Consider the following 14,359-nt stretch of genomic DNA (forward strand, 5'->3'; position numbering starts at 1 on the left):
CACATCAGGTTAAGTCACAGCCTGCAGTGCTGGCATCTCATACTGGCTCTAGTTCAAATTCCAGCTGCCCCACTTCTGATTCAGCTTTCTACTAATGCTCCTGGGAAAGCAATGGAAGATGGCCTGAGTCCCTGGGCCTCTGCGCTCACACTGAAGACTTGGAAAAAGCTCCTGTCTTTGGCCTGGCACAGTCATAACCATTGCAGCCATTTAGGGAGTGAACCAGCAGATGGAAGATCTCTGTCTCTCTTCTCTCTCTAACTTTCAAATAAATAAATAAATCTTAAAAAACAAAGAAGACAATGACTTATATCCAGAATATATATCAGCAACTTAAAAAACTCAACAACCAACTAATCTAGTTAAGAAATGAGTAAAAGACATCAATAGACAGTTCTCAAAAGAAATATAAATGGCCAACAAATACATGAAAAAATGCTCAACATCACTAGCCATCAGGGAAATGCAAGTTGAAACCACAATGATATATCATCTCATCCTTGTCAGAATGGCTAAAATCCAAAACAAAGAAGTAACAAGTGCTGCTGCAGATGTGGAAAGGGGAACACTTATACACTGTGGAAATGTAAATTAGTGCAGTGGAAAAGAGTATAGCAATTTCCTAAAAACCTAGAAATAGACATGCCATATGATCAGGAATCCCACTTCTGGGAATACACCCAAAAGACATGAACATCTTCTATCAAAGAAATCCTGCACCACCATGTATATAGCATCACTGTTCACAACAGCCAAAACATAGAATCAACCAAGGTGTCCATCATCAGATGAATAAAGAAAATGTGTACACGTGTCTATATACAATGGAATATTATTCAGCTAATAAAAAATGAAATTCTACCATCTGCAATAAAATGGATGCAACTGGAAGACATCACGTTGAGTGAAATAAGCCAGACACAGAATGACAAATAAAACATGTTGGCCCTCATTTGTGGGAACTAAAATTTAAAAAGACAAAAAGAATAAAAAACAAGAACTGAAAAAGAAATGCTTATGTGGTATCAGCACTGCTACAAATATAGTTTTGTTAAACTTTGTTTAATATTTTTGTCAAACGAATCATTATGGGTGTTATATTACTATAATTTTAATGATGTGTGATTATTTTAAAATCTACTGTAGGGGCCGGCACTGTGGTGCAGCAGGTTAAAGTCCTGGCCTGAAGAGCCAGCATTCCATATGGGTGTCAGTTCGAGTCCTGGCTGTTCCTTTTCCGATCCAGCTCTTTGCTGTGGCCTGGGAAAGCAGTAGAAGATGGCCCAAGTCCTTGCACCCCCGCACCTGTGTGGGAGACTGGGAAAAAGCTCCCAGCTTAGGATCAGCTCAGCTCCGGTCATTATGGCCATCTGGGGAGTGAACCAGCAGATGAAGATCTCTCTCTCTGTCTCTACCTCTCTAACAATGTCTTTCAAACAAATAAAATAAATCTTAAAAAAATAAAAGAATAATGGGTGGCATATCATGACTTGTTTTTCAAAAAAAATCTACTGTATATGGCTCAAAAATTCAAAACCAGATCTCAGTACATATTGTAATTTAGTAAATTATAAACATAACATTTCAAATAGGTTGGAGAAATTTATTTGGACACAACAAATGGTATGGAAACAACTAACTAACCATTAGTGAAAATATGAAGCTAGATTATACTACATGTTTTTCAATGTCACCTTCAAAATGATTAAATATTACATGGTTAAATAAAAGCATGAACATACTAGGAAAATGCTAGTAAATACTTTTAAAATTCTGACCTAGGAAAGTGTTAATCAAAAGTTGATATGGTGTTAGAAAGAATATTATATTTAAAAACTATACAAATATTTAAAAACTGTACAATGACCAAACATATGAAAAAAAAAAAAAAAACCTTTTCTCAAAAGCAACACATTGCCAGAAAAATATAATACACAATTTTCTCCAAGTTAGTAAAAGGCAACTCAATAGAAAAATGCTAAAGATAAGATTTGACAATTCACAGATATCGTGAAAATGGCCTGGGTCAGCTTTGCGGTACAGTGAGTTAAGCCCACTGCCTTGTCATGCTGGCATACCCTATGTGCACCAGTTTGAGTCTGTCGGCTGCTCCATTTCTGATCCAGCTCTCTGCCAATGTGCCTGGGAAAACAGCAGAAGATGGACCAAGTACTTGGGCCCTTGTCACACACACACACACGGGAGACCCAGATGCAGTTTCAGGCTCCTGGCTTCACTGCAGTCCATCTGGGACTTCTCTCTTCTCTCTCATCTTTGACTTTCAAATAAAGTAAATCTTTAAATGTACAAAAGACCCAAGATGTTCAACCTCATTAAAAACTACAAATCAAACAATGAGGTTTTTTTCACCAGTGAGACTGTCAAAGCTAATTTTTTAAAGAGCAATTTATTTATTTGAAAGGCAGAGTTAGAGAGAGAGGAAGAGACAAAGAGATACTGAGATCTTCCGTCTGCTGGTTCACTCCCCATATGGCCACACAAGAAGCCAGGAGTCTGGAACTCCATCTGGGTCTCCCACTTGGGTGGCAGTGCTTCCATGGCTTTTCCAAGCACATTAGCAGGGAGCTGGATTGGAAACAGAGCAACCAGGACTCAAAGCAGCACCTATATGGAATGCAAGCATTGTAGGCAGTGCCTTAACCTGCTGTGCCACACAACACCAGCCCCTAAAATATTTTTTAATATCTAGCATTGATAAGAACATCCAGGATAGTAACAACTGCCTTGGAGGACAATTAAACTGTATTTATTAACATTTTTAAAGAAAATTTCATTGGCATTTAATAATTGTACATGTTTATGGGGTATGCTAATCTAACAATGTATACAATGGATAATGATAAAAGCAGGATTCTAGGCATTTTCATCTCCTTAAACAACTGTCATTTCTTTGTGTTGGAAACTTTTTAACTCTTCAAGTTCTTTTTAAAATATATACTAAAATGTTGTGAACTATAATCTCCCTAGTTTACTGTACAACATTAGGATTTATTACTTTATAACTATAAAAAGTCAGCTTACTCATGGTTACGGGTTGAATATGTTCCCCAGAAAAATCAGCTAAAAGTCCTAAATTCTAATCCTGTGAATTTTACAATTACTTGGAAAGAGTGTTTTGCAGATGTAATCAAGTTAAAATGAGGTCATTTGGGTTGACCTTAAGCCAATATGACTGATGTCCTCTCAAGAGAAGACAGAGAGACAGACAAGGAAAGAAGGCCATGTGATAGTAACACAGGTAGAGGTTGCAGCGATGAACTACAAAACAACGCATCGAGGATTGGGAGCAACTACCAGAGGGGTGAGGGACAGATTTTCAATGACTCCAGAGGAATCAACCCTGCCAACACCTTGATTTCAAACTTCTAACTTCCAGAGCTCTAGAGAATTAACTTCAGTCTTTTAAGATTCCTAGACTGTGGTACTTTGCTATAGGAGACATAGGAAACTATCACACCCCTCAAAAGAGGTTAATAAACTATATATTATATATATATCTTAAAATAATGCAGCAATATTATGTAATGTAATAAAAAGGATACAGTAGAAACAAAAGAACACAGGAATACATAAAGTACGTATTAAAAAGTTAAACTGCAGAATATGCATAAAAACACATTTCTCTACCTCTTTTCTCTAATGCTGGTCAAGTCAAATACAGACTAACCTGCTCCCCTCTATAAACCTGACCTTGAGACCTTTACAGATCTACTTCTACTCCCACTGCCCAAATTATGTACACTCTGTAAAGGATTACACAAGTTCTACTCCTACAATTCCTACTATCTAGCCATTTCCACGAGGAGGTTCTATTGGAACTGGAATTCCCACAGCCAACTAAATATTGCCAATTTTTTGACAATGTTTTAGTATCTAGCCTTGAAATGGCAACTAGATCTCTATTATGAACTTGTACAAATGTCATACAAATTACCTGTATTTGGGGAGTCAAGCAAAAGGCAGAAGACAACCCTCAATCTGCTGTCTCTGCCTTTCAAATAAAACAGAAATACATAAAAACAAATATTTAAAAGACTGAAGTTCGGGGCCGGTGCTGTGACGTAGCGAGTAAAGCCGCCGTCTGCAGTGCCAGCATCCCAAACGGGCACCTGTTCAAGTCCCAGCTATTCCACTTCCGATCCAGCTCTCTGCTATGGCCTGGGAAAGCAGTAGAAGATGGCCCATGCCCCTGGGCCCCTGCCCATGTGAGAGAGCCAGAAGAAGCTCCTGGTTCCAGGCTTCCAATCAGAGCAGTTCCAGCCATTGCGACCAATTGGGGAGTGAACCAGCGGATGGAAGACCGCTCTCTCCCTCTGCCTCTCCTTCTCTCTCTGTGTAACTCTGACTTTCAAATAAATAATCTTTAAAAACAAACAAACAAACAAACAAAAAACCACAAAAAACAACTAGGCCAGTGCCGTGGCTCAATAGGCTAATCCTCTGCTTTGCGGCACCGGCACACCAGGTTCTAGTCCCGGTCGGGGCGCCAGATTCTGTCCCGGTTGCCCCTCGTCCAGGCCAGCTCTCTGCTGTGGCCCGGGAGTGCAATGGAGGATGGCCCAAGTCCTTGGGCCCTGCACCCCATGGGAGACCAGGAGAAACACCTGGCTCCTGCCGTCGGATCAGCGCAGTGCACTGGGCACAGCGCCGGCCACGGCGGCCGTTGGAGGTTGAACCAACGGCAAAGGAAGACCTTTCTCTCTGTCTCTCTCTCTCTCTGTCCACTCTGCCTGTCAAAAAAAAAAAAAAAAAAAAAAAAAAAAAAAAAAAAAAAAAAAAAAAAACCAAACACAACAAACTGAAGTTCAAGGACTTCTAAAATCTGACCCATTATCTCAAGTAAATACCATTCTCAATTCTAACCAAGCCCATCTATTCAATGTCTTCACACACTCTAGACACATTTTCCTGTATATCAACTGAGTTGTTTCCTTGATCCTGACATAAATTCCAAGGCCCATTTAAATTTAAGGTCCTTTTAATCAAGTCCCACAATGATGTATCAAATCCCACAACAATAAAACTATCTTTCCTCTTTATTATCCAAATCTTCAATATATGTTAGCTTGTGGTATTTCTTTTTATGCATGGCTTTATTTTCCTCAGCTACACAGTAACCTGAAGTTAAGGTAATCCTTCTTACACTTTCTTGTATTTCAAAGTCCATGGAGGGTGTTGGGTACTCAGTAAGTCCTCAATACTTGGTAACATATGACTGAAAAAACAGAGAAATCATTTGATTCTGACTGGCTTTAAGCACTGTACAAAAATCAATGAGCTCCTTTACTAATAAGGGATTTCTTAGGTATTTATGTATCTTCTTATAATTTTATGGCAACAAAAGTAATTCACCACACTTGAGACAGCATTTCACTTAAAATGTCTTTCCTTTGCAACCACAAGTATGATAAGCAACTTCATCTCTAAATAGTCCTAGCCACTTCAAATCTCTGTTAAATTTATGATAAAACTTGAAAAACTTTTCAATGTCCTAAAGTTACTCTGCATTTACTTGTGATATCTCCACATACCATCTTTAACAGCATTTTATATTCCCTAGATGTCTTTTGTATTTCCTTTTTGCTTTATTCCATCAAGTCTTTAATGAGTATACTTTTTAGAGATGAGTTTCTACAGTAAATTGTCAGTCAAGTTAAAAATGAGGAACCAAGGAGTTAAGGATTAAAACCAAGGAGTCAGGGGCCAGCGCCATGGCTCACTTGGTTAATCCTCCGCCTGCAACCCATATGGGCATTGGGTCCTAGTTCTGGCTGCTCCTCTTCCAGTCCAGCTCTCTGCTGTGGCCCGGAAGGGCAGTGGAGGATGGCCCAAGTGCTTGGGTCCCTGCATCCGCATGGGAGACTAGGAGGAAGCACCTGGCTCCTGGCAGCGCCAGCCATGGCAGCCATTTGGGGAGTGAATCAAGGGAAGGAAGACCTTTCTGTCTCTCTCACTGTCTAGCTCTGTCTGTCAAATAGAAAAACAAACCAAAACAAAACAAAAAAAAACAAGGAATCAAAGACTAAAAATTAAAAGACAATAATAGCAACTGAAATACGTTAGCGTATATCTTTCCTTTGATCCTATTTTCTTTCCTTCCCCCCTCTTTCCCTCCCATCGCCCCTCCTCCAGGGTTTAACACCAGCCCTTTGACCCTATTTTTGAAAGGGGACTCTTCTAGGTTTGCCTCTTCAATGTTTCATTCAATGATTTGGTCTCTCTAAAAAAGGCTCACAATTCCTGTACAATCAAGTAACTCCAAAGTAAGCCTGATGATTTCTACTTAACAGCACTCTTAACATTGCTCTCTCCTGCTTTTGGGAACGCTAACAAAGATGTAAAAAATAAAAACACTTGAACTATAAGCTTAATTTTGTTTGTTTTGAAAGCTAATAAAATTTCATGAGTATGGTTTTAGATGCAATTGGCTAACAAGAGAGAAATTCTTTAAAAACTCCATTTTAATTAAAAAGTAATCTATTGGGACCAGTGCTGTGGCGCAGTGGGTTAATGCCGTGGCCTGGGGCGCTGGCATCCCATATGGGTGCCAATTCAAGACCCGGGTGCTCCACTTCCGGTCCAACTCTGCTATGGCCTGGGAAAGCAGCAGAAGATAGCCCAAGTCCTTGGGCCCCTGTGCCCACATGGGAGACCCAGAAGAAGCTCCTGGCTTCGGATCGGAGCAGCTCTGGCCATTGCTGCCAATTGGGGAGTAAACCATTGGATGGAAGACCTCTCTCTCTCCCTCTCTCCCTCTCCCTCTCTCTCTCTCTCTGCCTTTCCTCTCTCTGTGTAACTCTTTCAAATAAATAATCTTTTTTTTTTTAAAAGAAAAAGCAATCTATTTATAATAAGCCAAAATGCTTTGTAATAACAAAGAATAATAATTACAAATCTGCAAAGAGTTGTTCTATTACTATGGCCTTTTGATTCTGTTCACCCTGGTCTTTTTAAAGTAAAATGCCTATTAAGTTGCAACAGTCAGAAGAAAGTGAATTCCAAATGGGAATTTTCGATGAAAGAATTTGAAATTATCTTTCATGTAGACAGATGCTATCTTTTTCTTCACTGTGTAAAATGCACAGATGCCAGGGTTAAAACAGCAGGGCTGTTCTTTCTGTGCTACAGGGTGTCCTTGGCACTTAGAAGAGTCAGACTGATAGAATGTTAAAACCAGGAAGATGGTGGAGTTATCTTGTCCAACCCCTCATTTTCAGATTCTTGTTCACATTCACAATTAATGGTAGCCAAGCACGGACTAAAGTCCAGAACTCTTAACTCTTATATCAATACACCTTTCTTCTTTTTCAGTAGCTTCCAGGGAGCCTTAGGCTGCCCAGAAACTCCCCCAAAGGCTATTCAGCTTAAATCTTAGTTTCCATAATTTATAATTAACTGACTTTAAGCAAAATTGTTGGATCTGATTTACCTAATTCAAAATATATACAACAGAGTTCAAAAATTACTCTAAAACCTCCATGTCAATAACAGGAAATATAAACCGAGTAGTGACTAATAACATTAGTAACAACTTTCTTTCTTAAACTTCTCTAAGCTCCCTTTAAAATTTAAGGCACTTTGGAATACTTTCTGTAATTACTACACTACTCTGAAATCCTTGTCTAAACCCATCTTATATATCTAAAACTAAAGCTCAGACTGGTCAAGAGATCTGCCCATATTTAAGAGCTTAGACTAATCAGAAACAGGATTTATAACCCACCCTAGTCGGAGTCTTCTGAATCTCTTCCCGTGCTTACAGTCCACCCTGTATTACAAACACTTTTGTGCTTGCCTATGTTCTCTATATTAGATAGAGGTATCTCCTCATCTTTGTATATTCCAAATCTAATGGATTTTAATCATTACTCAAGGTGAAATAGGGGCTGGGGCTGGCGCTGTGGTGCAGCGGGTAAACTCCCTGGCCTAAAGTGCCGGCATCCCATAAGGGCGCTGGTTCAAGTCCCAGATGCTCCACTTCCAATCCAGTTCTCTGCTGTGGCCTGGGAAAGCAGTAGAGGATGGTCCAAGTCTTTGGGCCCCTGCACCCATGTGGGAGACCCAGAGGAAGCTCCTGGCTTCAGAATGGCACAGCTCTGGCCGTTGTAGCCCATTGGGGAGTGAACTATTGGATGGAAGACCTCTCTCTCTGCCTCTCCTCTCTAACTCTGACTTTCAAATAAATAAATAAATATTAAAAAAAAAAAAAAAGATGAAATATATTCCCAGCCCTAACTTCCCACCAATAGTGTCTTAACTCACTCAAGACAAGGATCCCTGTAAGCACATCTTCCCCTTCTATACCTATATAAGAATCACTACCCAAAGGTCTGATTTAAAACAGAAGGGGAGGAATCTGGCCCAGCAGTTAAGCTGCCACTTGGGACATCCGCATCCTCCATCAAAAGTGCTTGGCTCACGTCCGAGCTCCTCCACTTTAGATCCAGCATCTTCTAATGCAACATCTTGGGAGGCAGCAGATAATGGCTCAAGTGTTTGAGTCCTAGCCACCCTTTAGGAGATCCAGACTTAACTCTGAGCTCCTGGACTCAGCCTGGCCTAAACCTGGGCTGCTCTGGGCATACAGAGAATGAACGAGAAGACGAAGGTCTGTCTGCCTATCTCTGTCTTCCAGCCTTTCAAAAAATTTCAAAAATAAATATATACATACATAAATAAAATAGAAACAAAGCAAAGCAATTGTTAGCTGCTGCTACCACCTGTATTGATTAACCAGAAGTAAACTACTTTGTTCTAACAAATAAAGATTGAAGTCCAGATAGTAACTGCATTAGAAATCGATGAAGCAGTGAGAAAGGTTGAATGAACACCTAAGAACTGAGCAAGTGAGCAATTATAATTATTCATTCAGTAGGAACTTGCTGATCAGTTTGCTAGGAGCTATAGAAATTATAGAAAACTACCAAGGCATAATGTCCATCTTCCAAAAATTACATATATGAGAAAACAAACAAAATCTAACTGAAGAATATGAGCAAGTTAAAACAAGTGCTGAAGAATTCAAGGAAATCAAGGCTAAAGTTGATTAATAAAAATGGCTTCTTAAATAGCTAGGTGAATACTCAGGTAAAAACAAACCAGGTGAGTGTAGTGAGAAAGGCAGTGGTCAACAACTTTATCAACTCCATCTATTAAGATCAGAGATGGCTGTAGAAGGTTAAAGTTTTATTCCTCCCCCCTTAATCTTAATTTCTTACTTATTCAAAAGTATACAATGAATCCTCATTCAAAACTATACAATAAGTCCTCAAAAAGTTCACTGAAAATGCATATTATGAGAAAAAAATTACCCATAGAATTTAAACTTCTCTATAAATTTCATTTTCCCATCAACTTTTTTGAAGCACATGGTATAAAACTCCACCTGGCAAGATTGCACAGTCTTTATTGAAAGTAATCATGGGCCAGCGCCGCGGCTCACTAGGCTAATCCTCCGCTTTGCGGCGCCGGCACACCAGGTTCTAGTCCCGGTCGGAGCGCCGGATTCTGTCCCGGTTGCCCCTCTTCCAGGCCTGCTCTCTGCTGTGGCCAGGGAGTGCAGTGGAGGATGGCCCAAGTGCTTGGGCCCTGAACCCCATGGGAGACCAGGAGAAGCACCTGGCTCCTGCGATCCGATCAGCGCAGTGTGCCGGCTGCAGCGCGCCGGCCACGGCGGCCATTGGTGGGTGAACCAATGGCAAAGGAAGACCTTTCTCTCTGTCTCTCTCTCTCACTGTCCACTCTGCCTGTCAAAAAAGAAAAAAGAAAAAAAAGAAAGTAATCATGGACAGTAAGATAACCACAATGTTTTAAAAGGGAAAAAAATACTACAAGTTAATGAACAGCATTAAAACTATGTATTTTTGTGAAAATATATAACGTATACTTACATATAACTTCAAAAGAAAGCTCAATTTCCACTAATTCTATTTTTAAAAACTGTGGCAAAACAATAAAATTTTCTGAAAATTCACTTTCTCCATGAAAGCAATCACCAATCCTGAGTGTCCCTTACATGTAGGCATATGTCCAGCAATTGAGACATGTATTTCTGCAGTTTTTCTGTAGGTTGTAACACCTATCTTTATCACAATACCCTTCCCTCACTCTATCTAGGTAAGACTAGGTTCTGTTGGAGACCTTCTAATTGTCCTTGAACTTCCACCAGTACTGCCTTACTCAGGCTCTCAAGGTATTTCATGTGAACAACTGTAAATACCCCTCTAATCTCCTCTGTCTCCACTCTCACAATCCTCAATCCACCTTCTATACTGCCTCCACCATTCCCCTCAAAACTTCTAAAAATCAAATCTGATCTTGTGGTTTCCCCACTTATTAGTGCAATACTTCCTCTCAAAGCTATGAAATGCACATTTCTGATATCTTAAGGAATCAGAGAAATGCTGTGCTGAAAGAACTTGTTTTAAATTAAACTTGACTCACAAAATATAGGCTAAAGATGGAGGGGAAAATTCATTAGCATTTTCACTGTTACTTTTCCAATATAACATCTAATGTTTCTAGGATTACTGTATCAGAAACAGTGGACTTCACCAGTGGGTTTCAAATTGTAAAACATATTAGACTTCCTTTAAGCTTTCTAAAAACAGAAATGCCCAACCTCCACCCCAGACTCAGTGAATTTATCTAGAAATTGGCCCCAGCCATAAGCTTTCCTAACAACCTCCACCATGGTTCCAATGCATATCTAAATTTGAGAAGCCAAGCAGAAATCCTTATAGCTCCAGCAACAAACTATCAGCAACTATCCTAACTTCCCAAGCTATCTCATGCCTCTCACTGACCTGGAAAACTATCATCTCAAATATTCACGTTTGGCTTTTACTCATCCTTTCTCTCACTATCCTCTCTTCTGATCCCCTAAACTTTTATTAGACAGTTTCTACATATTTACACGCAGTGTCCTCCTAATCCACATGCCCTATTCCCATGAAACCTGCAACAGGAAGCTTAAGAAACTTTCTAAAGTGACCAAAGTTTGCTGACTACAAAGTCAAGGTGTTTTCCACTGTGGCATGCAGCTTCTTAAACATCACTCTGAACTACTGACTTACTCATCAGTTTATACGTTTGTTTCCTTTTTAGAACACCAAGCTCCCTGAGGGCAAGCACAACCCCGATTTTGACCTCAACATTTAGTTACCCAACACATGCTTGTTGAATCTAAGAAGGAATGAAGCTCTGAGAGAGAGAGAGAGAGAGAGACAGAGACAGAGAGAGAGAGAGAAAGTCTGGTTCATTTCTTGAATTCTTAGAGCTCTCAATAAACTTCTTGCCTAATACATTTGGTCTGACCTGTAAACCTTATTGCTGGATTTATTGTAAAAATGTATGAAAGTACTGTTTTACACTACAAAAGACTGTATAATCAGTAAAGGGAAAAAAGATTATTGCAAAAATTTAAACTATTATTCTCAATGTTACTCCCTATCACCTGGGGACTTTACATTTTAAAGTTAATCTTCCTGACAATTTCATTCCACAAGAACAGGCAACTGTAACAAGTGTGGTTTTAAATGACAGAAATTCAAAAGGTAAAGCTGATTAATAAAAGATGGCATAGAGAAATTGAGCACTGACTACTGACAGCCTATTCGACAATCTGCTTATGCTACCCAGTGAGCAATACTATCTTTCTCTTATCAGGATATGTTCCACATATGTCATTTTTTTGAACCCAGTAAACATTATAGGAAAGCACAGAGCAATTTGTCAGTATACTTGTGTATAATATGTGTAATATGCTTCCTACCTAAAGTTTTAGTATGTCTGGTATGTAAAACATGTACAACTACTTCCTTTTGGATACAGATTATCCAACATATGTAATAAACCAGCAAAGTGGATTTTTTGTTCATTTACAGATAACAAAGAGCTGGAGAGTGTAAACTGAAAAAAAAGTAAAAAGAAAAATAGTGCTGCTTTAGAAATCCTGCATTTTTTCTTAGTTTCTGACAATAAAGAATGAACTGGTGATTCCTTTAGCATCACTTTTACAAACAAAACAGTAAGGAGAAAAAAAAAAGATCCTCTTCTAACTAAAACAACATGATGTAGTGGAAAGTAAAATGGGCCTAAGCACCAGGAGTCCTGGTTTTCTAGTTCCAGTTACATTACCAAATGGTTGTGTGACTTGGTGCTCAGTGGCTAAGTTTTCCCATTTGTTTACAAAATTGTGTGGGCGAGGAGGAAGTTAATTATATTTAAAGTTGTTTCACAAAAATGTGATTCTGAGCCGCCCTTCTGTCCTTCATTCTGATCATTCGATCAGTAAACTCCATGTTCTTTAAGATCTACATCCAGAAATACGAAATACCCCTAAAACTGAATGGAATGATTCAGTCTCCAACTGTGTGGCACAAGATATAAAGAGGAGCCTCTAATAAAGTTAACACTTAATCTGGTAACTTTCCAGAAACTGTTTAACCCTAACTTTTTAAACAAACAGGTGCAATCTGGTTTGGCATCTCTTAACATGCCTAAAGAGGGTGACAGAGTGACACTACCCTGTTGAAATTTCCGTGGGTGTTTCCTGGGTTCCAGCGCAAACTCTGCAGGTGCCAGCAAGCAGGGAGAAAGGGTCCCAGCCAGCACTGACTGCAGCTCAAGCCAGGCACCGCAGAAAGATCCCGACACAAGGCCTATACCACGGAGCAGAACCTCCCCACCCCCAGAAGTGCCAGCAGCCAATGTAATGAATGCTTCCGTCAACAACACACATTCTCCTTCCCACAGCACCCTGCCCCTTCCTTGCTCCCAACCGGCCATCTGGGGTTGGAACCGGCCGCACAGCACCAGCCTAAGAACCACTCTCGGCCCCAAAGGCCAAGAACTACTAGAGATCGAGGTTTCCGTGCGCAAGGCTGCGGGGAGAACAGCACCCGCTCCTACAAATGCAAAAATAAAAAAATCAGTGGGGAGGAGATTAGAAACCAGGCCTAGGCGAGGCTGCTGTGGAAATAAACCCTGCTTCTGTGCACTGGGGAGCAGCAGCGCTTCCTGCCCCTGTTCTGATCCTGGAGTTCCCAGGAACCTGCACTCCATCCACTCCCTGCTGCAATCTGCAAGGGGCTCCACTCCCCGAGACCTACCCACTCCCCAAACCTCTGGCATTGTTAGGAAAGGGACGCCCGGGTTCCACACAGGAGGTGACGCGAGGGCAGAACAGGGGTGGTCCCCTTTCTGAGCGTCAGGGGCTCGGGCGCTCTGAGAGTAAAGTTGGAACCGGCAGCCAGGGCGCGGGCCGCGGAAGGGCCGCGGAGGTGACACTCCCTTGTTCTCGGGCAGCTCCGGAGACGGCGTCCGGCTGCCCCGGCCCGCACCCAGGGAGCAGGGCGAGGGCGCCGGCCGCGGGAGGCCTGGCTCGCGGCGGGACTCTTTCCCCGCGCCACTCGCGCCTCCTTCCCGGTCCCCAAGCCCAGGCCCCCGGCGGGCAACGTCGAAGGTAGCGACGCAGTTCTCGACCACTGACCACACATTTCTTGCCGAGGAACGTGAACAGGGACTCGTTCTCCTGCGGGGTGAGCAGCAGGGACCCCACGTTGGTGACCCTCCGCGGCGGCGGCGGCTGCTGCTGCTGCTGCCCGGAGCTCATGGTTGCGCCGGCGGGGATGAGAGTCCAGGGCCGTGTCCTCCGGTGAGTGGGCCACGCTCGTCCCCCCTTCTCAGTGACAGGGGCGAGAAGCAGCGGAGTCACCAGCGCAGCATCTCGAGGCTCCTCCGGCGCGGGGAGGAGGAGGAGGAGCTGACGGCGGGCCGCGCGGAGGAAAGGACGCTCCCAGCTCCAGCCCGGCTAGGCTTAGGCCCGATGGTCGTTGTCCTCGCACTCCGGCGACTGCGCTAAACTCCCAACTCCTCCTACAAGCCTCCTGCGGCGCCGGCGGCGGCCGCACAATCCAACATGGCAGCAGGGGCGGGCGAGACCACAGTACGCAGGGCGCGGGGGAGCGCGCCGGAAACGCGGGAGGAACCCCCCCACTCCGGGGCAGGCCTCGCCGCGCCGGCCGAAGCCCCGCCCCTTTCCGGCCGCGCGGGGGCTGGTGGGGCTCGGCTCCCGGACCTGGCTCCGGCCTGTGGCCTTTGGGTACCAGGGACTGAGGAGAGGATGAGGATCCGCTACCGCGGTGGTCCGCCGCCCTCTCTTCTGAGGGTGCGCACCTTGCGAAGCGTCCTTTCTCAGTGGCGGAAGTGGGACGCGCACGCCGCCTGTCAGAAAGGTCTGGAATCTGGAGGGGACAGTTGGGCGCGCGTGCCGCCGGCTTGGGGCTGAGCCGCAGGTGCACACTCCCGACCCGACTTCCCCAGAGGGAGCGGAGAC

The 14,359-nt window shown here is 42.7% G+C and overlaps 1 protein-coding gene across 3 annotated transcripts in view; it reads right to left on the bottom strand.

The window, feature by feature from the left end:
- WASL (WASP like actin nucleation promoting factor) overlaps window positions 1–14,042 on the bottom strand; it is an 83,632-nt gene extending 69,590 nt beyond the window's left edge. For 2 of the 3 annotated variants that reach the window (XM_051848925.2, XM_051848924.2), the window contains exon 1: window positions 13,514–14,007. Coding sequence is in view for 1 of the 3 variants with exons in the window: in XM_002712090.5 (XP_002712136.1) it covers window positions 13,514–13,636 (123 nt within the window). In the remaining 2 variants the exon portion in view is untranslated. Of the gene's footprint in view, window positions 1–13,513 lie in introns of all 3 variants that reach the window. The other variant, XM_002712090.5, reaches the window with a different exon arrangement.
- Between the last annotated feature and the right edge of the window lie 317 nt (window positions 14,043–14,359).

Source organism: Oryctolagus cuniculus, chromosome 3, assembly GCF_964237555.1.
Source record: "Oryctolagus cuniculus chromosome 3, mOryCun1.1, whole genome shotgun sequence".
Classification (NCBI taxonomy): Eukaryota; Metazoa; Chordata; class Mammalia; order Lagomorpha; family Leporidae; genus Oryctolagus; species Oryctolagus cuniculus.